The following is a 26,087-nucleotide window of genomic DNA, read 5'->3' on the forward strand; positions in this document are numbered from 1 at the left end:
TTAGACATTTTCGACTCAATATGACCCAAATAACACGTCACTTAATTGTTTACATGCTTTTTCGTAACACCCTGTACGTATATTTTTGAACACTTCCCCATGAAATTATATTTTAGAAAATTAAAAGTGTATTTATATAATAACTCAGCTAGGTCATTATTCAAGGTACTAGCTAAGGCGAAGTAGTTGACGTTTATTGCCTTTATATCAAGTGAACGGAATTAGAGGGTATTGGCATCACATCATCGACCGCAATCTATTTAGTTCACCAAGCTAAATTAATTTTGTGACAATATCAGAAAATTTATCCTGCATATTTATGTTGCTCTCAAATGAAATGGTACCAAACGTCTCTGTGATAAATGATTTGAAAGCTTCTAAGTACACTGGTTTATTATTGCAAAGAATACCTCTTTGAGATCAAGCAGTTTGCAATTTACTAATGATCCATAGTTGTCAACTTTAACAGAAAAACAATATACCTAGCCTATTATAGATGGTCCCGGAAGTTGGGACTACCAATAGCTCTTCTATACGGAAAGATCATGATTTCCTCTGTGTGGTTTGCTTCTTACCAAAAACGTTCGAAAGAGTCGATACAGGTTAGGAATTTGGAAATAACCAGCCCAGAATTTTCCAATGCTCCTCTTCGTATACATCCCTTAATTGATAAAGGGATATACATCTGATAAGCGCGTAATCTGGGTAGGAATTTGTGGTTCGATATCACGCAAGCTTAATCCCCGGTCTTTTGGCTGATTTTGATTGAATTCAGGTTACGTTTCAGTTTTGGGAGGTACAAGACATCAGATATCTTGGAGAACTGAAGCTTTTCTACAGATTATCGCGTCCACTTTAACTGAATTCTTTCCAAGTGTATAAATCTGAGCTCCATCGTTAAGCGCTATGGGGATCAGATCAGTGAATTTCTCGTAGTCTGTGAACTAGGCAAATGTAAAAGACGTTTTTTGCTTCAACTGTATCCACAACTAAATGCTCTGACGAGTAAACGATAACTGCAGTTTCATCAAACAAACATTTAGATACGCACACTGATTCCCATCTGATTGCGATCTGGGTGCCTCTTCTGACCCGTAGAAGAGAAAAAATTGTCCTGGCCTCTTGACGGCTTTCTGGAATTCATGTAGAAGGATTTTTCACTAGTGGCGATATCTTCAGTTTGTTGAGCTGTCCTTAGACTGTGCCTTTTCTCCACTTAAGTCAAATATTGCATTTAAGTGCCTACTTGGAAAGGCCCGTAACGGGTCACGGTGTGAAATAAGCGGAGTCGGGGTCCGGTTTTTGAAACTTAAAACGATGGTGGCACACTTGGAAAAGTTAACAGTGATTAAAGTTTCCTATCTCCACCTTCGACGTTGGTCAAGTAGGGACCGGCAACTGGGATTCAGCTCAGGCTTGTAGAGAGAGTCCACGTTTATATCTGGTGACTCAGCGTAATTTGTTTCCAGCTGTGCCGGCAGGGCCGTGTTTAAGGGGGGGAGGGGGCGAGACGGGCAGTCGCCCAGGGCCGCTTAAATTTTCCCATGGGGACGAATATACCGGAGGGCCGCTATACTCGGTTTCGCCTATGCATTTCGCCCGGGGCCGCGAGACCTCTAAGCACGGCCCTGTGTGCGGGGGTGGTTTTCCTAATGAGCTTGCCGACATTTCCGTATTTAACTGTTCATTTAAAAAAATTAATTGATTTTTTTTCCATACCCCCCCCCCCCCCCACCACCCGGTAAGGGGGCCCCTCTTTAGTCTCTAGCCGAGGGCCCCCAAAGGAGCCAGTCCGGGCCTGGCCTGAATGCTACAGTTATCACCATTATTCCCACAGCTGTACGTGAAGTGGGGAATGGTCGTACCATTGCTGATCCTTTTGGGGGTTAAGTGGCTTGCGTCAGGGGTCTGACGGTCAACAGTAGGGCTCTCTTGTGGTAAATGGCTGTTTCGTCACCAGTTCGGACTATGGATTCTAGCGCAGGGAATTTCCGATTAGACCAACGGTTATATGGGATGATACAATATCCTAGGTGCACCGGTATATTGAATTCTGATATCATGCTTTCTTGGCAAACCAATGTCTTTTCGATGTAGCCCGTTGATAATTTTCATATGCTTTGATTTCAAAACCACCCATTTTATCGAAGAGTTCTGAGATTCTTGTGATCATAAACAGTCAGTAATGACAAATAAATGATAAGGTTTTTACTGATGAAATACTGCAGTGAGGATCAACAGTGATTGACTTGCCTTCGATGATTATACTCTAACAGGAATTGACATCCAATTAGATCTCACAATAGACACTCTGCTACGATGGCATTTAATTACTTTAAAAATTATACTAAGGTTTAAGTTAAACATAACTTCAATTAACGATCAAAACAAAATTTAGTGCTTTAATAAAAAATATATAAATATATACAAATGTTTAAATACTATACTTCGAATTTTATTTGCAATTCGTTAGATTAGATAGAGATCTTTTTTAACTGAAAGTACATTTTCATATAATCTTAAAAAAAAAGTGGGCATTAACGAACGGGGACATTTTAATTTATCGATTTGGCGCCTTGATTTCGGCTACGTTCAGTAGCTTGCAACAAATTAAACGTTGCAGTATTTTGGAACCAGTTTTCTACTGTACGCTTTTTTCTATTTCCGGTGTGACGTAGCGTTGCTGAAACATTTGAACCTGCTCTTCCAGCCGGTTTCTTCGTTGTTAAACGGAATCGTGACGTCACAGCACGCGGGAAGGCTAGCTGCGGACGACACAGCAGACGATATTTTATAAAAATTAAAACAATCGTAAAAAAGCGTTCAACAAGACAGGATAAAAAGTCTCAACGGAATCAACGCAAACGTAAAACGGTATAAGACCGTTAAGCTTCACTGAACGTAGCCTTCATCTGCCGTAGCCGACGAAAAGAAATGGTTAGCGGTGGGCTTACCACCTTTTCGTCATTTGAATTAATTTGTGACGTTAGGAAATTTTTTCTTTAAACATAGGAATAATGATTACTTTTGGAATAATATTTTATGCCGAATGAAAATCGATTTAGTTTTAAGACCAAGGATGACTCATGACGAAAATTCTTTTTTCAGATAAATAAGAAGCATTCTCATTGCGTATCAATTGACATTAACGAGTGCATTAGTTAAAATTATCACATCTATTACTCCGCTTGCACCATGATCTAATTGATTTCGGTGCGAGAGAAGAAAGAAAAATTTTCATTGGCGATTGCTTCAATCGGTTCTGAAGACGTGAGGTTTAGGGAACCAATTAGATATAAAACTGATTTGATATTTTTAGGGCAATAGAACTTACTTTTAAAGCTTGAGGTGGATTCGGTGTAACTCAAAAAATGGTTTTAGCATAGTCATTATGATACATTTTAACGCTAAATTTGTAATTTTCATCTTCAAGTTCCTTCGAGTTAAGGGAAACGCATTCTTTTCGTCACCGTTATAAATTATTTATAATCCACTAAATACACTAGTTAATGTCGAATTTCAAGTCAAAGGTAATGCTCTTTATACATCTGAAAAAGTATTTTTAGAACTCATCTTAGATGTATGTTTTTCAAATAGGCAATTTTGTAAGATACAATATTATTCTTTTACAGAATAAGTAATTGGTTTTTTTGAAACAGTGTTTAAATACAGGTTATGCAGATCGTTCGAAATGCAATTCTTCGAAGGGCATTTTAAAGATCCAAATGGAAATGAGGCCTCATTCCTTTATTAATGACATAAAAAGAGACATGGTGCTGAATATTAAGGAATCAGGCTTCTTTTTTCAGCATTTTGTTTTATGGATTGTTCATCCCTCAAATTGCTTTTCTTGAAGAAACTAATTGTTTTGTTTTTCTAACGACAAATGTCAGTTATGTACAAGATGTTGAAATAAACAACGACAAAGGTAATTAATGAACAAACAGATAATGATTAAAGATTTCCACAGTGGCGTAGCTGAGAACTCAGAGCCCCCAACCCCCCGAAGCTTGAGGCCCCCCCGCCCCGCGGGCCCTGCGGACCATCAGCTACGCCACTGGATTTCCAGTATATTAAGCTTTCTCACATAACCAATATAAGTGTTCTCTTTTACAATTCAGGGTAACTGTACGATTGGGGCTAAAACATTTAACTACTCTCAAAACGACCAAAGCTTTATTTTAAGTCATACAACTTTACGAACTAGGTTGTTTGCTGAATATATTCATTTAGCATTGAGTGTTGCCTTATAAGTAAATGTTTAATTTGTGTGATTGGGTGAGATAAACTTGAATTTTTCTATGAACAGCGTTTGTATTTCCCATAAAATGTGTATGTTTTTATAAGTTTGAATTTTTTTTAAATTTTTATCTTTGTCTGGTACGAGCGGATTTGTAAAGATTGCACTTATGTCACTTTCCAGTTCACACCAATGTACAAACTGAACAAGAACCCCTTTAACAACAACAAAATTCGACACACGCGCAGACGGCAGATATCAAGATGCCAAACAGCCATATTTCGAAAACAGAGCAGAGAAACCAGAAACTCATTGGAGTAGCTTCCCTCAAACCTCCTTGTGCTATAAAACGTCCCGCACGGCCATTCCAGGCTTCCCATCTGTATTTCACTTCAGACTGAGCAGTCTCCAAAAAACGAGAAGCTCTGCAAAAAAGATGTTTTTTTTTCATAAAATCAATAAAATGACACATTGTCTAAAGAGCAGTAAAATTAATAATTAGTTAAAACTATTCAAAATACTTCCGCGAAAGTGTGTTTGATTTCTCTTTACAAAAATCTAGCACCCTTTTTTTGTCAACTTCATATGACAAAATTCAGGAAGAATACGAATTTTAGTAAAAACTACTTTTCAATTACTGTGATGGTCATTTGTTTTACGAAAGGTTATCTTAGCGGTATTATCCCTTCACACTTATAAAGAAGGGACAGCTTACGTTCAACGAAAGTTCATCGAAAAATCCGCTGAATCAATCATTCAAATAATGAAGATTTTAACAAAGTGATTTTTGAAAATAGTTCGAAAATATTTAAAAAAAAACATTTTGTAAATACCATAAAATAAAAGAATTCTTACGAAATCACACAAAAAACTACAAAGCTTTCTCGCTTTAAATTTTACACATTATCTGGGTTTTTAATGTGAATCACTTTGAAAAAGAACTCGCCAGTGAGAGATTAAGTAATTTTAGTCTTTTTGTTTATTGTTTTAATTGTAATAAATTTACTCTATAATAATTATGCCTTTACCGATTACGTGAAAACTAATTGTTTTAGGCATAGCTGTACTATAAAAAAACTTGTTTAACTTCTGTGTCATTTCTTTCATCCAATATTTAAACATTATATTTTTATATACCTTTTAAGATTCGGTTACTGCTTACAATGGTATTTGCTTATTTTAGATCAATTAATTTAAAATTATGTTGTTAGTCTAGCAAAGGGTTTACTTTACACTTTATAATAAGTTCTAAAATAATTAAAACTAAATATTAAAACCGAAGCTAAGAAGGCCTTTCCAAATTAAGTGCAAAGTTTGTTTTATTACAAATAGTCGACGTTCTCCAGATGTTCTGTGAGCATTCGTTTGGAAAATGTCAAGAACATGTAATTGAATTCGTACTCGCTGCTTCCAACGTGTATCATGCTTCCATGTGGTTTTATGAACCAGAAATAACTGTCGATGACGAATTTATTTACGTCCTGTGTGTAAGAAAGAAGGGCGCCTCTACCAGTTCCAACTGAAGCCATCATCGAGTAAAAAGTATTCCTCGATGAATAGTAAACAATCCTTTTTCTGCCCATCCGTCGAACTGCGCGGAAGAGTGGTTGTTCGCTTCTCTTTAAAACCAAATGAATACCATTTAAAACTGCTTTGACATTTCCTACATGCAAGGCAATGGTTCCCTCTTTATTTTTAGAAGTGCATTAACTCGAAAATATAACAAGCTGCGTCAGCCAGTAAAAACTTACTTCTAGTAAATAACTCATTTTAGAAGGATAAAGCATATGTAAAACTAAATGTTGTTTAGAAACCAAATCTTCTATAGTTTCAATGAAAGAGCCCTTTACAATAAGAATGGTTCCTTTCAAATTTCCAGAAAACGCTTTCATTAAAATGTTGGTCGCTATCAGCCACACGGCCAGTACGATGTTAAAAGACCAGCGGGTTTTCGCAGACATGAAACCTGGGTTTAATTAAATAAGTTATGATTAACACTTATAACATACACCGCTTGAAAATGAAGTTGCGAAATTAAGAAAAAGTGTTTTGTTAGAGAAAGTCTACGGAAAAGACTTAACGTATTTTAAGTTCACTAGCATAATCTCTACAAAGCTCGTAGGGATACTAAAATTCAATCAATTTACCATTGAAGCTTCATTGCAAATATTAGTATTAATAATAATAATGATAATCACCTAGTCTAATAACTAAAGTAAAACCTTAGGCCCAAGACATATAGCGACTTTTATTGCCTTTAATTACGGTGGCCGGGTTAAATTGCATACGAGTGGGTGGTGACAAATCCTTCGTTCCACGCGAACCAACAGGTCCCTTCACTTACTATTATACCTTTAAGATCAACCCTTGAATTTCACGTACCAAATTTTTATAAAATATTAATCCCGTAGGATTTCTTACGTATTTAAAACCACAAAGTCTATTTCAGTCCTCAAATGAATTACACTATTTCATTGATACTCGTAATCAATAGCCAGCAAAGTTATAATCTCTAAAATTGAAGTCTTAAGCTCGAAGCATCTAAATATCTTGAATGTGGTGTTTATGTTTGTAACCGAGAACAAATTGTTTTTTAGATAAACTATAAGCATCCCTACTTTGAAGTGGTATTCTAGTTTTTGCCATGAAATTATCCTTGTGAAACTATAAAATTCAAATTATACTACGCCTGCGGCTTTACGCGTCTGTAAAAGTAATTTCCTCTTATTATGAACTTTTATGAAAATATGAAGGAAATGGTAAATCAAGTTTTTAAACAGGTATTAGAAATAATTTCATACCTTCTACCGTTGAAGACTGAGACACTGACTGTAATCTCGTCTCGGGTAATAATAACCAGCTAGGCTAATATCTAAGCCCAAGCGATCCAGCGACGTTTAATGCCTTTTATTCAGGTAGCCGGGTTACAATGCGTAGGAGAGTGGTGGCAAGCCCTTCATGCCACGCTTGCCAATACATTTTTTCCCTCATTATAACCATTCACATTTAAAAGATTTAATGAAAAGGAAAACCGAAAAACTCGCGGATAACCCCTTTGACCAGTGTGCAGAAAGGGGCAAAAAATCATTTAGCGAATAAAGAATAATTTTTTTCCCTGTTAGTTGTTATTTATCAATAATGTAACAATTAATTTATTTGGAGAAAAAATTTTAAATAATTATAAGAAAATATTTTTAATATAATTAGTTCAGAAATAAAAAAGGTCAAAATATCTATTATATTAAATCATTTCAAATAAATTTATCTAACAAATAAAAAAAGAATGAAATATTTTTCCAGCGGATATTTCAGGTTTGCGTATTTTACAAATAAATTGTCGAAAATACTTTGTTTAGTTATTATTTAGTAGATAACGAATTATTTGAGAGGGATAGATTCAAGGAAAATAACTGAATATATTACAAAATTATAAAATAAAATACAATGTTTCGTAGACTGAAAGTAAATACCGGTGTCCGAGACAATAAAACAAATTCCACCACCATTTTTATTTTAACCAAGAGGATCAATATTCCCCAGCAATGGCACAGTGAAAGAAGACCCGCCGTTGGCGGAAGAGGGGGGGGGGGGCTAATGTATTTTTAAAGGGAATATAACCTACAATGTGTTATTTATGCAAGACTCCCACATTTTTGGGATTGCCTCTACTACGCAGCGCGAAAAGTTCTAAAGCCATAGGAGGGGGTGACTCAGTGACCAACAGCGAAACTCTTGGAAGGCGACAGAAATAATTGAGCTTATAATCCCTTTAAGGGGCCCTTGTAAATTTGGTTTTCGGTGAGGGGGAAGGTAGAGCCCTGGACATATTCACAAAAAATCGTCCTTTGGATCACGGAAAACATCCTTGCAGAAAACCCTAAGGAGTGTAGCTTCGCGGGCCCGCCGCTATTGAGTGCGATAAACCAAGCCTCTTCTCACAACACAATTCGTTTTGCGAAGGAAAAAATTAAGGAACCCCAAAAGTTCGGGGGCTCAATAAGTGCCGCTAGTTGCTGGGCCCTCAATACATGTATGTTCTTCTAGGTGCGGGCGCCTTGCTCGCCTTGCGCCAGCGCTGGCCCTGTAGTTATGTCACCGACTCATTACTCAGACGACCACGTCTACCTTTCTTTTTAAGTCGAAAAATGTAAGACACCAAAGCACGCCAAAGGACGATAAAAGAAAAAAAAGACTGAAATGTCTGGGAAGAATTTCGGCAAAACGCCATTTAATACATTATCGATCAGGAAGAATATTCGCCTTTAATAGGACTTTTTTCTCAAACATATTATCAGACAACCTATTACCCCTTGAGCAGTTCACCATTGTCGCGAATGAAAACAGTCTCTCAACTGGAGCTGAGGAAGGCAGGGGCGTGTTGTACCTCAAGAACACTCGTTTTACTTCCGAGTAAGCCGCCAACGACGAAATATCAAAACTTGAGTCTTCCAAGTATTGCAAAACCTTTAAACCATAAACGACACTGTTAATTAAATACTTTCTAAGCACTCGTTATCCTCTCCGCGTACTGTATAATATATACCATAAATATGACAGTGAACGATGTCGTTTAATGATAGTCTGTCTCGGAGTTATTGCGTAATCGGAAGATTCTAAACCGGAAATTCTTCCAAACAACTATCATTACGGCATTATATACTAGTCTAAACACGTTACGGTCTCAGTTTAGAAAGAAAAAGAGCTTATAAAAATAATGTTTAAAATGCCTTGCGTTTCAACTCACGGATAGTTATCAGTCCTCAAAATTTAATCATTTATATGGTCAGTGCCGAGACAGACGACTTTAAATAATTTAGCTTTAAGAGGAGAACACGAAATGTAATACTCGTGGTTATTATGTTACTTATGATATACACTGTGTCTGTACTTGTAATATCCCAAGTAAATTAACTTTATTGCGGAACTTATGTTTATTAAAAGATTGGCTAGCCTCAGGCGCGGATTGTTTTGAATTAAGTGGTACAGCTTCTATTTTGAATTTGGCGCCCCGCTCATCGACAAGCTTTTAGCGCCTCTTTAACACAATTTGGCGCCCCTGCCCAATTTCAAATGGGTACATGGTATCCATGTCAGTAGTAAAGCGATGGTGTAAAAAGTCATGGATATGAAAATATATTACCTGTATTTCTGCTTTGGCCGTCTTTTTCATTCTTGTTTTCTCGTGGTTTTGAACTGTTCCAAAATCTAAAAAAATCTTCGTTGTCTGGTGGTAGATTGGCCTCTTTTAGTTTTAGTGGATTCCATGTTTGCAGCCACCGTATTTGTAAACAGGTTAATTAGTTTTTTGTGGTGCATAGAAGCTATACAATTAAACCACATCGTTTTGAATCTTGGATGTGAAATTGCTGCAATAGCAGCGTTTTCAGCTTCTGGACTGGCGATATTTAAAATGTCTGCAAATCTAGTTTCAATACTGCTAAGAAGTGACTTAACTAATGGCGCGCAAGTGGTCCAGGAGTTTGTTTTTAATATTTCCAGCTTTCGCCTTAGTGCCAACAAGCAGGGTAGAACAATTCCATAATAAATATTTTTTTCTCCTTGGAGAATATCCAATGCCTCTGCTAAAGGCTTGACGCAAGTCAAATGTTCTTCTATGTAGACTAACTCGGATTGTTTGAAGCAAGAGTGTTTTATTCCTAACGCCATAAACAATTCTGGGAGATTTTCCTTTACACTGAGAATTTGTCTTAAAGAGTCGTAGAGAGAGTTCCATCGCGTTTCTCCATGCCTCTTCAGTGTGTGCCCTAAAATACCTTCTATAACCTAATGTCAAGAAAAAAGCTGCTCTGTAATATAACTAATAATGTAATACAATATAAACATAAGTTAATAAACAAAAAGTTATCGGATAGTTTAAAATGTGAAAGAGACATTTCCGTTAAGGGGGAGCGGCTGTTCCAACTTCGCTCAGGGCAGGAGGAGGTTGTTAAATAAACCTGATAACTCGCGTAACAAAAAAGTTACCATTTCCTTCCTGCTATATGAAAATATCAACTGTCAATAAAAATACTGTAGTCAAACGCTACTTTGTAAAATCACGGGTACCCGTGGATATTATTTTCTATGTAGTTAAGTATAACGTGGATAGACCCATTACACCTAAAACCATGGGAATAAGTTGTATAAGAGTATATATAAAACGTGAGTAGATACATCTAATGGTTTGACTGCGAGCTTCCACATCTAGTGTAAAAGTCATAAAACAGGGGACAAAATGAAAATGCTCTTTTCGCTAGAGCTATGAATACTAATAACTTCGGTTCATTAAGTCATTGACTTCTGATAAAAGTATCTCTACTTTACCTCTGCTGACTTAGGTCTCCCAGCTGCGTTCCACAATGATGTACATTTCAGCATAACTTGATTGTGCAGATCGCGAAGGGTTACCGTTGTTTTGATACATTTGGTGAGGTCCGTGGTTGCGCAGAGACTGAGTGTATGGGCGCAGCACCTCAAATGGTGCGGTAAACGTAAATCATTTGATTGTTGAATGTCATTATTGGTAGATGTGGTCAGGTGTTCTATAGAGTCGTTTTCGCTTTCTTCACTGCTCAATTCGGAATCCTCGTTCAAGTCCGTTCGGGAAAGCAGAACGCCAAACAGTTTGAACGCTTTCAAAAAGTTACTGCGGTTATCGGTAACGGTGGCGATAATCTATAGGTAAAATACTGCCATATATATTCGTGGTAAAACATTTAACTTGTTTTAATTTCTTAACTTCTTTTCAAACTAGCAAACGTGTTACAATTTGGTGAAACTTCCCCCCCTCCCCAAAATGGTGGTAGGACCGAACGTCTGCGGGTGCTACAGACCATTTTAAGACGAAAATGTTCTTTGGCATTTTTTCGATTTGGGCCGCCTTTTCGATGTACAATTTATTGACATTATCGTCTTAAATTAGTCTGTAGACAGCGGCGCCGATCCTGGGGGGGGGGGGGGGGGGGGCTGCATGTCGAACCAGCAGACGCTCGGTCTTACGACTATTTTGGGAACACCCTGTATTAAAATGAAAATCCACTTACTTTGTTAGTGCTCAACCCGTACTCCATTTGAATATCTTGAAGTAAAGTAGAGATTCTGTCGTAGCTGTGGGTACCTTTAAATCGACGGCACGCGAGACTCGCTGATTTTCGTTCCAAGGAACCGGTATCTATCCAGTGAGCTGTTACCCCAAAAAAACTTCTTCGTTTCGCAGACCAGATGTCGGCCGTTGTGCAAACGTAGGACACGTTATTAAAGGTATTTTTCAGGTTTTCAACATTATCGTCAAAAATGATATCTATTCGTCTACCGAGGGTGCGTCGTTTCATAACTTGCAGGTGTTTCTGCATCCCGAGGTTTTCGAATAGTTTAATTCAATAGGGATCCTCTACTATGCTGAGTGGCGACAAAGAATGGAGGACGAAATTAGTTAAGTCCCTATCAAAACCTTCTTGAGAAACTACAGATCTACCGCGACCAGAGGAAAATAATTTTGGAGTTGATGGAAACTCGTTTTTCTTACGTTTCTCGTCGATATACTTATCATACTCTTCCACCACGGTAGAATCGTGCTTTCTCCGCAAGTGAGATTTAAAGTTCGATGTAGCTTTCCAGGTTCCCTTTATTTCGACACGTTTTGGTTCGCACTTTACACAGAGCGCTACAACCTTTTGCGCGTCACTCTGTTCAGTAAGTACACGAAAAAATGTCCCGTCTAATACTGCCGACCCTATAATTTTCGTAATATCGTCTAAACCTTGTTCCTGGAGGTGCGTGTCGTTGGCAATAGCGCTTGACGTTGCCATAGCAAGGAATCAAATATCCGGCAACCGTTCACTCGATTAACCAAAGCAAAAACAACACGGTCTACTTATTCGTTATTTAAATTAAAGAAAATATTTCCATTATTTGCATTTTTTATGACTGAAAATATTTTGTAAAAAACAATTTACCAAATAAATGTTCATGAAATATTCGTTAAAAATTATTTACAAGATAATAGTCGAAATTATTATTTTTTTAAATCATTTACCAAATAAGACCACCACCAAATATTTGTTTAATTACCAAATAACGAAATCTAAAATATTTTGTCCTGTCAATCGACAAATAAATCTGCTCGGATATTTTGTTATTTAGTAATTTATTCGTTATTCGCTAAATGATTTTTTGCCCATCTCTGCCAGTGGGGAGAGAACTCGCAAATTCTATGAAGAAGGAGCTGTTCCGAGTTTTCAGCCAGTGCCCCAAGCTGGGATCGAACGCGGCTCCTCTTGGTGCGAGGTGGAAGTGCTAACGTCACCTCATGCCCAAATGTATTCCATATCATAAATACTAATCAGCAGCCAGTGCAAGAAAGTCTGAGCAGACTTAAGGTTTGTGTACCATTTGGCAAGTTACAAGATTAGGAAAACTGAAGTATACTCAGATTATTGGCTTATCCACTACTGGTCGCGGATACGTATTTGTGATATGGACCACGTGTGAAACAAAATGATTGATTCACGAATTCTTCATGCTATCCGATGCGCGATTTTATTTCAGTCAAATGTTAATGATTAGAGACGTATTTCTCAAGAAATTGCAATTCGAACTAGCAAGTGTTTGACCATAATCAAACTGTTTTATGTTACACATTTAAATTTAGTGTAGTATTGAAAAATGCAATTTAACTGTAAATTTAATGGTTATACATTTCAACTGGGGTTTAAAAGTTACTTTCAATAACAAATTTCCGTTAAATAAAAACCATACCTTGACAGTTGATTTTACTGAATAATGTGAATCGTAATTTCATAGAGTGTAGTTGAGGTAGTTGAATACAAGCAAAAACAAACCAAATAAGCAATAAAACATAATTGGGCTATAGAGGAACGTTACGTGTAAAAAGTATATCTAAGACCACGCTTAAGACAATTATCCTTACATCTTCGGTTAAAAACATAATTTACAATTAAAAAAAAATTCTATAGCGAAAAAAAACAATTGTATGGTGATTCACAGAGGGCGTCTTTTCCATGGGCCGAAATGAAATTAGAAAACAAGTTGGACAAGTTCAGAAACAAAGAAGACCCACGCGTTTGTTTCCTTCAGTTGATCATTTTTTCGATTTAAACATGTCAACTGTATTTGAAAAAGCGCGACACTCGCGGTTTTTTATTAAGTAAATATTCCAAATGCACTGACCATTTTGCAGTAAATGCGAAGTAAAGAACCAAAAGTTGTCCAGGAAAATCATCGTTCTTCTTCTAAATGAATGAATCGTAGTACTTGATGTGTACGACGCGAATAAGGACAAGATGGGAAGGGCTAGTGCGGTGGTCAACCAGACGTGCCACGACAGACCCAAGATGGAATACTGATTATCCCCGCGCTTCATTCCAGATTTTACTCCAGTCAAAATGACATAACTGTTTGAATCGAAAGGTGGTGTAAGATGTATGGAATCAGCAACGTTATCTCTGGTATAAAATTGAATTGCTGTATCTACAATCTAGAAAATAATAAATAGACTGTCGTCACTTTTGGCTAAGACCATATTAGATAAATATTAAAATGAAATGACGTCGGAAATACTTATAGGAGCTTACATTGAACTTCATCGCTTCCCGTGCATAGTTTTCGTAGCTCTTTCCTACATCGATGCCTTTCGCCATGAGGTTACGAATGATATCCAGCCCTCCACGATATTGAAGTCTACAGGCGAAACAATATGGGAACACACCATTTCATAAATATATATTTTTTTTAATTAACAGATTAGGATAGTGTAGAATACGAACAAGTACCTTAAAACCGGTTATTTTTATTTGTCAAAGTCATAGATAAATATTTCGGAAATTAAAGACAAAGAAATAATATATAATAAATTAAAATTTACACGATTTAATTTTTTTTAATTTTAATTTTTAATATAATGCATTTTTAACTGTAGCCAAAAATTCGATTTTAAAGGAATAAGATAACGCTGAAAATAACGTAGTAAGAGTAATAAAATGGCGGGATTAAAAAGGGTTTCGAATAAATAAAGAAGAGGTTATAATATTAAAAATCTTTTTATAGCATTATTTCCATTTTCCAGAAAAAGTTCATTTCAGGTTTTACATCTTTTACAATCAAAAATGTCTTTGATGATAAGGGGATTATAAAGGTGTAATATGCGGACATAATGACTCTAATTGCCAGCGAATCAAAGTCTAGATCGTAACGAGCGAAGTGAGCTAATATAACTGTTTTTTACATTTTTCTGATTCACCGGTCTTGAATTGTTCAATTATTACGATTTGTTTTTCTTCACCCACATCGCTACCATCTCATATGGCATATATCATAATAATTTTGAATCAATGGCGAAAACATATGGTGACAAGTGGAAACTTCAAAAAACTCTTTTTTATAAAGAAAAACTAAGGTACCCCCGGAAAGTTAAAAATGACCATTGATTTATTATCGATTTTTTTTAAATCACGTCAATCTTGTAGATTTCATTTTCCCTGAAAAAGTTATTTCTATACCATTGTTAATCATTCCGAAACGTACTTAGTATTTGGGATATTGTGAAGGATAAATTGTAGTGCCATGTAATCTGAAGGAGAATAGCGATAAATCTTAAAGGCGTTGTTCTTGAACGATTTCAAGCAGCAATTTTCAAAGCCCTAAAAAAAAACGATTTATAAGATTTCGAAAAAAGGATAACGTGCCCTCCGCAGTTAAGTTTTTCTTATTTTTTAAATACTCATGTTAATAAATAAAAGTTACTTACGTGCATCATGGTCCATCGTAATTCAGTTGAATTCATGGCTGAAAAATATATAATATTTACTTTCAACTTGACTGATTAGCAGGCGGCAAATCTAAGACATACCTAGTCGGGCTTCAACTTACAAGGAATATACCCGAGGTATTCCCCACCGATTTTGTTCAAACTCGGGTATCATATACAACTCAAGGCAACTAGAAAAAACTGCGAGGGAAAAGTTACGCTGGGCTTTCGTTTTGCCATTAAAATTTGAAAAAAAAAACAAAAACAAATCGTTCTGATTCCCATGTTATTTTCAATGGGAAAATATTCAATTCGTGGTGTTTAATACATTTTCGGTTGTCATGGCAAAAAGAAAGCCCAGCGTAACTTTTCCCGTGCTGGGATTTCAAGTTACACTGAGAGGTACATGATACCCGAGTTTGAAACAAATCGGTGGGTAACACCTCGGGTACATTCCTTGTTAGTTCAATATGATTTATTGTAATTTACCGAAACAAAACTAAAACTTTCCAGATATTATAAGACCAAAATAAATGAACTGTGAATGTGCAATATTCCAATCACAGTTCCAATTATTTAATAACTCAAATTCAACCTGGGAATTGAGGAAGATAGTTATGGAGAACTTGAAATCATATAAGTCAAATGTTAATCATGTGGCGGTTATTAGTATGGTACGCTTTTAGATCCTTAAAATGACAAAATATTTTTCTGGTTCACGTATTTCAATTCGAAAGTAACGCCGAATATAAAGAAGAATAATATATTACCTTTTTAGCAGAATATATACGCTAATTTCTCTGAAAAATAATAAATCCTTTTTAGAAAATACCTTTATTATAGAGAGTTTTAAGATGGTTTGAATAATATAAAGATGAAATACGGTGATGTTTAACTTGAATGTGAGAAATACATTGCCTGTATATCTTGGAAACACTTTAATAAAGTCTTGAAGGACTATCGAGTGCAATGCCGCGTTATTTGTTCTCAACAAAGCTCGGTTTTCCACAATGCTTTGGTCTTTTCGTAAAGCTCTCCGTTTGACATTGGAAAAGCCATTAGCAAACGTCGGTTTGAATTGAGGTTTTAATCTTTGATTTTAAGCCCTTTCTATTTAATGTTTTAATGCAAAAGTTTTCGAGGCTATTTGCTGTTTGTTAAAATAATGCTAAATCGTAAAACTTGCAAGTGGTAAAACGAAGTTTTTCTACCTGGAAATGTTGTTGTGGACGCTTATGACTTCTCAATCCACCATGGAAGGCAAAAAAAAAGTAAATAAGCTGACACAATTAACTCTACCACTTTTAAGATTCATTCAAACTAAAAACATTTCATTGCCAAGATTGTTTATTAGCGAAGCTAGCTAAATTATTGTTACTGCCAATAATAATAGTCGTACAGGGCCATATTATATAAGACGAGCCAGCATTGTTTATCAGTGGAAAAATAGTCACTCGGCTTTGTTTCTATTGTAGATATCAACCGAGGAGTTCAATATCCAAAAACAATTGTTTTGTATATTTAAAAATATTGGATTTTTTTCACCAATCCACTAAATCTTATAAAGAAAAATCACAAATCCCCAGAAAATCCCGAAATTCTATAAAAAATTGTATTTTTAAAATCCAGTTTTTTTTCCTCAAATGCCAAAATTCGCCGAAAAACAGAAACGGGAAAAAAAAAACATTAATCAAGAGAAAAGCTCGAAACAATCTATTAAAACCAAAAAAAATAAAAAATCCAGCATCTCTGACGTTTTCTTGAGGACATCCCTCTTTTTGGCCAAAAATGTATTAATCATTTTAGGGATGTACTCTAATGCGTTCATGTTTATCTGGCTATTGCAATATGCGCTTAAATAAATCATCCTCCAAGGTCGTCACATAGAAGTAGTATTTCCAAGAGCCAGGAACCGCAAGGTATTGTTTATATAGAGCTTGTTGCTATAATGGAAACTTGTTGAAGATAAAAAGCGTTATCGGCTTTTCTCGTTTAGTTTTTTTAATAGGTTAAAAAATGTTTATTGTAAATAAGATATATTTTTAATCACTAATCTTATCTTACTATTTTTTAACCTTAAGTGTATATATATTCGCTTACAGCGTTTATTATTGCCGTCACTCCTAATATGTCGTTCATCTTGTAAAGTACTCATTCTTAATAAACGTTTGTTTTTTTTTTAAATCACTACGTTATGATTTCTCACTAGTTTCATTAGTTAGTTAGTTAGTGTAGTGTAGCTTTGCTGATTAACATTGGATTTAAAACTCCAATAGGTTATGGGCCCAGCACGCTCCCACTGCGCAACAGCAACACTGATGAACAAGTCTACTGCTTGCTGAATCCGGTATCCTGGTCCCAGTTACCATCACAGTAATCCGTATCCTGGTCAACAGTTCCCGAAAGCCACCATGGATAGCCTACTTCGCCAAGACGTTGAAAAGCTGTCTGGTCCGGAGAACTGGAGGAGTTGGAAACGACAAATAGTCGACATCCTCACCGGTCGAGACGTTTACGAGATATTGACTGGTGAATGGGTTGAACCCGCGGGGCCGTTATTATCAGCAACAGCAGAAGAGAAGTCTGAATACACCTTAAACAAGAAAAAATACAGAGTGGCATTCAGTACAGTCCGTGGCATCATCTGGTCAACCTTATCCAAAAAGGTCCAAAACATGATCACAAATTGCGAGACACCAAAGGAGATGTGGGACAAGCTACTTGAAATTTTCGAGCAGAAGTCGTCCAACCGTCTGCGTAAGCTTCTGGCGCAGCTCATGCGAACTACGAAGTCACCGGACGTCGACATGGCCACCCACATTGCCCAGATGTGTTCTCTCTGGACAGATATCTTGTCAACGGCACAGACAGAGAAGAACGTTACATTCGACGACTGCATCCTGATTGCCTGCATCTTCGAGTCTCTACCTCAGGATGAGTATCGAGAATTCGGTATGCTCTGGGACACGCTGCCAACCGAAAAACAGACGGTCGCAGAGTTGGAACGTTTATTGATTGGCCGTGCAACTCGAGAAGGTGACTCTTTCAGAGATTCCTCTAGTCTGATGGCGAAACGCAATGCCGGAGGTCATCGCAGTCACTCATCAAACGAGACGAAAGGCATGAGACGTAAGCCAAAATGCACCAATTGCCGAAAGTTTGGTCACATAGCAGAAGACTGTCGAGGACAAAGGAAAACTCCTAGAAGGACGAGCGTTGACGAAAGTAATCGCACCAGCATTGGGGGTCTGATCGCAGCAAACGGTCTCGTTGCTTGCTCATCGTCTGAAGCAGCATGGTACTTTGACTCGGGTGCTACACAGCATATCACGAACGACGCCACAAAGTTCCTAAACTTCCGCAAGTTCGCTACTCCAGCGACTCTTCAGATTGGAAACAAGACGCAGATGACAGCGGATGGTGAAGGAGACATAAGGATTCAGTTCCGGATCGGAAAGAAACTCTATCAAGAGGTAGTCCACAATGTCTGGCACATCCATGACTTTGCCTGCAATGTTTTCTCGCTAAAAAGCGCAATGAAGAGAAACAAGAATCTAGAGTTCAAGGTCACAGCAAATTCTTGCGGTCTCTATGAAGTTGTCGGAGGCAAAAGGAACCTTTGTGTACCTGGCAAGGTCGAGAGTCTGTATCGTCTGGATATCAAAGTCATGCAGCCATCATGCTCCGCTCACATCGCAGCAGATCCGAGAAATGACCGGAAAGCAGATCTCCAAGTCTGGCATGAACGCATGGGTCATCAGGATAAACGGCATGTAGCAGCGACGTTACGGAGACTCGGATACGAAGTTCTAAACCAGACGTCTGACAAGATCTGTGAAGGGTGCGTCTACGGCAAGATGACTAGGCACAGTTTCGGCACTCGTTTGGAGAAGGCTACGAAACCAGGTGAAAGGATCCATTCAGATCTCTGGGGACCATCACCAACACCGTCCATGAAAGGGAAGAAATACTACCTCCTATTCAAAGACGAGTATTCCAGTGTTCGAGCCGTATATTTCCTAACGAAGAAATCCGAAGTAGTCAATTGTTTCAAAGATTTCCTTGCCTTTTGCCGAACCCGCAATCACAAAGTACAAGAGCTGGTCACGGATAATGGAACTGAATATGTCAACGAAGAGTTCCGTCAATGGACGTCTCAAGAAGGGTTACATCACCGCAAGTCCATGCCATACACGCCTGAACAGAACGGGGTCGCTGAACGAGAAAATCGTACGATTATGGAGTCTGTAAGGGCCATGTTGCATTCCAGATCGGACTTACCACCGAAACTCTGGGCTGAAGCGGTGAACACGGCCGTCTATATCCTGAACCGAACAGCACCTACATGCATTGCTGGGAAGACGCCGTTTGAGTTATGGACGGGGAAGACAAACCCATCGATCGAGCATCTGCGTGTCTTTGGCACTGAGTGTTTTGTCCACATACCCAAAGAGAAGCGAAGGAAGCTGTCTCGGAAGGCGTATAAAGGTTTCCTGGTTGGCTATGAAGACAATGCAGACGGTTATCGAGTTTATGTTCCAGAGCTGGACGACGTACTAAGATCTCGAGATGTCAAATTCAATCCCGAGACGTGCGTTCCTGATTCCTGGATTCCTGTCTCTGGGGAGTCCTCCAGCCAGGGCGAGCAATTGACCGACGATTTCGTTTGCGAAAACCGGCCAACCAGAGCCACCAACTCATCAAAAGACGGACCAGCCAGAGCCACTAATGCACCATCGGGCATGCCAACCAGAACTGCCGACTACTCAAACGACGAGACAACCAAATCCGTCGAAGCGTCGGAAGACGTGGCTACCGGACATAATGAGGCAACAGTGTCTCTTCCTGACAATATCCGGGACAATCAACCTGAGAAGAGCGGTCCAGTCCTTAGAGATCGTTCAACACTAAGGAAAGTCCAACCATGTCAGAGCTGCCAGCTAGCAAATAAAGCATTCCTCATCTGCGACATGTTACCACAAACGGCACGAGAAGCACGTTCAAGCAACGAATCCGCCGAGTGGGAGAAAGCGATGGTAGATGAACTTTCGGCAATGAAAAGACACGACGTCTACGAAATGGTTGATCCTCCACCTGGTCGCAAGATAATCGGAAATCGTTGGGTCTTTCGTACAAAGAATGGTGAAGATGGGACGATCGTCAAGCACAAAGCCCGGCTTGTCGCAAAAGGTTTTACGCAACGAGAGGGAATCGACTTCAATGAGACTTTCGCTCCAGTTGCCCGATTCGAGACAATACGAATCTTTCTAAACCTAGTTGCCCACAAAAATCTCAACCTCAGGCAATTCGACGTAAAGACCGCATTCCTTCATGGGAAGCTATCCGAAGAAATTTATCTGCGTCAACCTGAAGGTTTCGACAATAGTAGTGGACAAGTCTGGAAGTTAAAGAAAAGTCTCTACGGTCTTAAACAGTCTCCACGATGTTGGAATGAACGAATTGACAAATCGCTTCAGAACCATGGCTTCAAGAGTGCTGATGGAGATCACTGTCTATATATTTACTCAACCAATGACGTTTTCTTGGTCTTGATCCTCTACGTCGATGATGGATTGGTTGCCGGCAGTACCACCAAAGCAGTTGATGACTTTCTTCACGACTTCAGCGATGAATTCGAAATCATAACCGGAAAAGCGTCAACGTATCTTGGACTTAAAATCGATCAGTTAAGCGACGGCTCCGTATTCTTACACCAAAGCGCCTACATCGAGAAGGTTCTTGAAAGGTTCAACATGCAAGACTGTAAACCAGTGAGCACTCCTATTGGCAGTCCAGACACGACCAACCAAAGTCAGGAGAGTTTCGAGTCAACGACCATATATGCCTCGGCCATTGGAAGTCTCAGATACGCAGCGACAGGAACACGACCTGATATAGAGTACGCTGTTAATCGAGCGTCACAAGCTATGGCCAACCCCACAGTCGCCGACTGGAACTGGGTGAAAAGGATCTTTCGATATCTTAGAGGGACCTCTACACTTGGTCTCCTATTCAAGTCCGAGAATTCAATGACAACCATCCCCTACAGCGACGCTGATTACGGTGGTTGTGAAAAAACCAGACGTTCAACGTCTGGGATCGTATGCCTAATTGGTTCAACTCCAGTTACTTGGGCGAGCAGAAAGCAACAATCTGTTGCTTTGTCAACCACGGAGGCTGAACTGGTAGCTGCCACTGAAGCGGCGAAAGATGTCGTCTGGATTGAACGAATCAAGTCTTTCCTGGGTCTCAACGTAGACGATGATGTACCCGTACTCCGAGTCGACAATGCAGGGGCCATTAAACTCATCAGAAATCCTGAGTTTCATCGCCGAACGAAACATATCAGTATTCGTCAGTACTACATTCGTGAACTGGTCGAAGAGGGCGTCATCGACGTTATGTACGTCCCGAGTGAAGAACAGCTGGCCGACATTTTCACTAAGCCACTACCTAAAGAAGTCTTCACCCGCCACCGTCAGAATCTCAGTTTACGGCAGTACGAGAAAGTCGTCAACGAGGGCGAGTGTTGAAGATAAAAAGCGTTATCGGCTTTTCTCGTTTAGTTTTTTTAATAGGTTAAAAAATGTTTATTGTAAATAAGATATATTTTTAATCACTAATCTTATCTTACTATTTTTTAACCTTAAGTGTATATATATTCGCTTACAGCGTTTATTATTGCCGTCACTCCTAATATGTCGTTCATCTTGTAAAGTACTCATTCTTAATAAACGTTTGTTTTTTTTTAAATCACTACGTTATGATTTCTCACTAGTTTCATTAGTTAGTTAGTGTAGTGTAGCTTTGCTGATTAACATTGGATTTAAAACTCCAATAAAACTTTTCACCTGTAAACAGAACGTCGTGATTTTCCCAAGCCTTATTATGTCAAAAAAGCTACCTGGTTTCAGTGGTTAAAAGGAAACGCTTGTTGCGGCCTTAAATGTTAAACATTTCCATCATTTTAACAAGCACTATATAAACAGTCGCTTGCAGGTCCTGGCTCTCGGAAATATTACTTCTTGGTGATTTCCTTGGAGAATGATTTATTGAAGCGTCTATTGCTCATGGCGAAGAAAGGCGCCAAATAACAGATTAATAACCCTTGGCATGGCGAGTGTAAATATACAACAGACGGACTTCCGGAAACGATAGGCTTAAAAGAAATAATCTAAGATATTAATAATAGATAGGTTAAGCTACCTCTTTATAACGTGAACGGGGGAACTTGTAAAAGTATAGTCTTTAGATAATAGAGAGGTTAAGCGAAGCGCTCTATAAGTTTTAACAACAACGTCAGGAGTACATCGACGTTCAAGGAGAAACATTCTTTAAAATCGGTTACGCGCTCTTTCAGTTCGCTGGCTAACGCTATCAAGTACGTGTGCAAATGAATGTAACAAATTCCACACCTTTCGCTAACCTAGGGTACACGAAGAATTAAAAGCGTTGTTTGAACAAGCGTTGTGTATGGGTTTGACTGTCGTCGAAATACAATTATATGTTTCTCCGTGTTCCCGGGTGTACCGCGAATGTCTGTCTCTCTTTGTATACTTGTACATATTTCGCACAAGGCCTAGGCGTATTTCAACTCTGTCTCTGGAAAATAATAATTATCAGTATTTTTATATAAACACTATATATATATTACGACGTGTCACGTGAGCTCGACTCCAAAGTAAAACGTCTAAAATGTTCACATGACTAGAGTGCTTAACCTCTCTAATGACGCTATACGTCTACTCTCCCACAACTTTCCCTTTTACACGGTTGAGGAAAATACTAATAATAAGATCACATTTATGAACATGCGGGAAACTGTACAATCTCCGAGCTTCTGAGCCATCTTCTCCAGACCAACCGTACACTCTGTTAAATAAGTCTTCGGCCGTTGTGTTTTTTTCACTAAATTTATGTTTTCTCTTGAACGGAACTAGATAGATGGATGAATCAAAAAGCTTCGCGAATATTTTTCAAAGACCTATAGGGTGACATATCTTGTTCTCGGATCAAAGCGCCACCTTCGTTAAAAACGGAAACTAGCACTTTTGGGACTTATTGAAATAATGTGGTTACGACGCTGAAAGTGCCCTTTTTGGATTCAGCATGGTCGATTCATATTTAGAAAGTGCAAATATCTTAACTCTACGACCAACGGTTGAGATGCTAAGGCCATTTGAAAATTTTGTCGAAATTCGCGAAATGCTAATTTACAAAGTGGAACATTTTAATAATAAAGTCAATCTTTCACTTCACTCGAACAACTTCCTAATTTAATTGGTAAACAAAAGGGCCTTCCCATTCCCGTATAAATTAAACTCATCCAAACTCATGTGGAACAATAACAACCCGAAATCGGGTGGCCGCAGAGCCATATGCCCGCACCAGGAGGTCATTTTCCCCACAGGATACTGTTTGGGCTCTCATTTGGGACAACCAGAGGCAAATTTCGATATTACCAAAAAGGAATGGCCAGCACGTGGCCGCCGAACATAACAAAAAATTCAGTGGCGTAATTACGTCGGAAAATTGGGCCAAGTTGTCCCAAAAGGGCGCCCACTGAAGAAGTGCCATTTCGATACTGAATTTTTCAATTTTTTTTCTGAAACATGCAGTGGTGGCGTTAAGGGTAGGCGAGACAGGCTAAAGCCTATAGCCTACGTTTGTTTTCACTGCGGGGTCACAAATCCACTGGACAGGGTCCCGAAGAGGGCTCAGTAAGTCCATTTTTAGGGCACCAAATTAAAATAAAATATTTAAAATAAATGCCAGACTATTTTCCGTTTTTACGTTATATTTAAGAAAATTTAATTTTTAAGTCAAGAGGAGATCTTTGTAATAAATTAGGGTCAAAAAGAATTTAAATTTCTCTCTAACCGCCTCTCCAACACCCTTGATTCTCAGATTTTATCAATTTTACTTGACGTTATCTCACGTTCTAACTCTAAAGAGTTCCAAGAAGCTAAATCTAAACATATCCGAAAATTCAACGAACTATGCCTCAGACACGCTACAAGTAATCCGAAATCGAGACATCACATTGATCATCCATCTAACCCTTCTATAATCACCAACCTTTCTAATCGACAATTGACAACCGGCGAAACTTCGCTACTAGAAAAGGGTCTTAACTTCAAACCAACACAAACCAATCCCAATATCAATGATATCTATGCTACAACTGAAAATTTCTTACGCACTTCAAAACAATCCGATCAAGATAAACAGGAAATAAGGAGTCTAATCAAAAATTCGTTCAAACACGAGAAACAAGTGAAAAACTTAACTCCATCAAATCTAAACAAAATTGAAAGAACAGCTCTCAAATTCTTTAAAGAAAATAAGGACATTATTGTTTTAGAAGCGGATAAGGGTAAAAAAGTAGTTGTTATGGATAGACTTGATTATGTTCACAAGATGGCTGAGTCTTTAGATAAGAACAATTACTTAAAGCTAAAAAATGACTGTACTCAGGACATTGATAGGAAACTTAGGATTATTATAAATCAAGCGGTGAAATCAAAAGAAATTACGGAAAAGGAGAGATTTAGATTCTATAATGACAATGTTCAGACCCCTCATATTTATGGAAAACCCAAAATTCATAAGCCGAATAACCCACTACGAACTATAGTAGCTTCATATGGAAACCCAACGTACAACACGGGAAAAATTTTATGTAATATAATTTCCCCTTTAATTGGAAACAATATTTCTTGTTTAAAAAACTCTGAAGATTGTATTAAAAAACTAAAATCCCATTGCCCTGTCTTATCCCAGAATGACGTCTTAGGGAGTTTTGATATAACCGATATGTATGGTAGTATCCCTATAAATGAAGCCCTTAAATTATTGGAATCTAAATTGAGAAATGACCCTAATTTATTACAAAGATCTCCTCTTAAAATCAATACAATTCTTAAGCTTTCGGAATTATGTTTAAATAGTACTTATTTTGACTTTAATTCCCAAATTTATAAACAAAAAGACGGCCTAGCAATGGGGAATCCATTATCACCGGTTATAGCAAATCTCTTCGTGGAAAATCTAGAGGATACCATTTTTGGGTCGGACATGGACAAAAATCATTTGGCTTGCTGGCTTCGTTTTATGGATGATATATTTTTTGTATGGAAGGGAGACTTGGATTCATTAACGACTTTTCACAATGATTTAAATAATTTACATAACTCTATTCACTTCACTCTTGAACTAGAAGTTAACCACGAAATTCCTTTTTTAGACCTATTTATTAAAAATGTTAATGGTAAACTAACCTTTTCATTATTCCAAAAGCCTACTCATTCAAAAACCTTTTTAAACTTTAATTCAAACCACCCCAACCATGTAAAAACATCAGTCGTAAAAGGTTTAAAACACCATATTGAATCCATATCTGATAACCCAATTGCGGATAAATTAAAAATTAAAAATCAGTTAATTGAATCAGATTATCCAAAAACACTTATAGAAACCATATTTGACAGAAACTTAATCAGCATGCCTTCTGATATGAAAAGTAAACCTAAAGAGGAGGTTTTAGTTTTACCCTATATACCTAAAACCACAGAGAAACTTAAACGTATTTTGAAAAATTATAAAATAAACTTAGTATCAAAAACCACTAATATACTAAAAAATCAAATTTCTCATTTAAAACCTAAAATAGAAGATTCCGCCATTCGAGGCGTTATTTATGAAATCCCTTGCTCATGTGGAAAAACGTATATTGGTGAAACAAAACGTTCCATTTTAGACAGGATACGTGAACATAAATCCTGCGTGGCTAAGGGCGATATGAATAACGGAATTTCAAAACATATTTGGTCTACGTTAAACCACTCTATTAAATGGGATGATTACAAAATTTTAAAACGGGAAACCAATTGGTACAAAAGAAAATTCTATGAAGGATTGTATATTCGTAAACTAGGTAATTTAAATTTAGATAAAGGATGTCAAGAAGTAACTAATTGGGGTAATATTGTGATTTAAAATTTTATTTTATTTTATATTTATATTTTAATAATTCACACTGACTTACATATACTTTGGATTTATCGGTTACATTGATTCTAT

The 26,087-nt window shown here is 37.7% G+C and overlaps 2 protein-coding genes across 2 annotated transcripts; both read right to left on the reverse strand.

The window, feature by feature from the left end:
* Positions 1 to 4,429: 4,429 nt before the first annotated feature.
* On the reverse strand, positions 4,430 to 5,687 carry LOC149933565 (uncharacterized). Its single transcript, XM_090155264.1, has 2 exons — positions 5,567 to 5,687; positions 4,430 to 4,665 (listed from the first exon to the last, which is right to left on the reverse strand). The coding sequence occupies exons 1-2, from the start codon at positions 5,662 to 5,664 to the stop codon at positions 4,458 to 4,460; spliced, it is 306 nt and encodes a 101-aa protein (XP_090011390.1). The 5' UTR covers positions 5,665 to 5,687; the 3' UTR covers positions 4,430 to 4,457.
* A 3,744-nt stretch (positions 5,688 to 9,431) lies between these two features.
* On the reverse strand, positions 9,432 to 10,671 carry LOC149933566 (uncharacterized). The gene is made up of 2 exons (XM_090157064.1): positions 10,565 to 10,671; positions 9,432 to 10,024 (listed from the first exon to the last, which is right to left on the reverse strand). Exons 1-2 carry the CDS (start codon positions 10,616 to 10,618, stop codon positions 9,446 to 9,448), a joined length of 633 nt encoding a protein of 210 aa, XP_090013190.1. The 5' UTR covers positions 10,619 to 10,671; the 3' UTR covers positions 9,432 to 9,445.
* Positions 10,672 to 26,087: the final 15,416 nt, after the last annotated feature.

Source organism: Leiobunum rupestre, chromosome 8, assembly GCF_980474605.1.
Source record: "Leiobunum rupestre chromosome 8, qqLeiRupe1.1.hap1, whole genome shotgun sequence".
In the NCBI taxonomy this organism is placed as follows: Eukaryota; Metazoa; Arthropoda; class Arachnida; order Opiliones; family Sclerosomatidae; genus Leiobunum; species Leiobunum rupestre.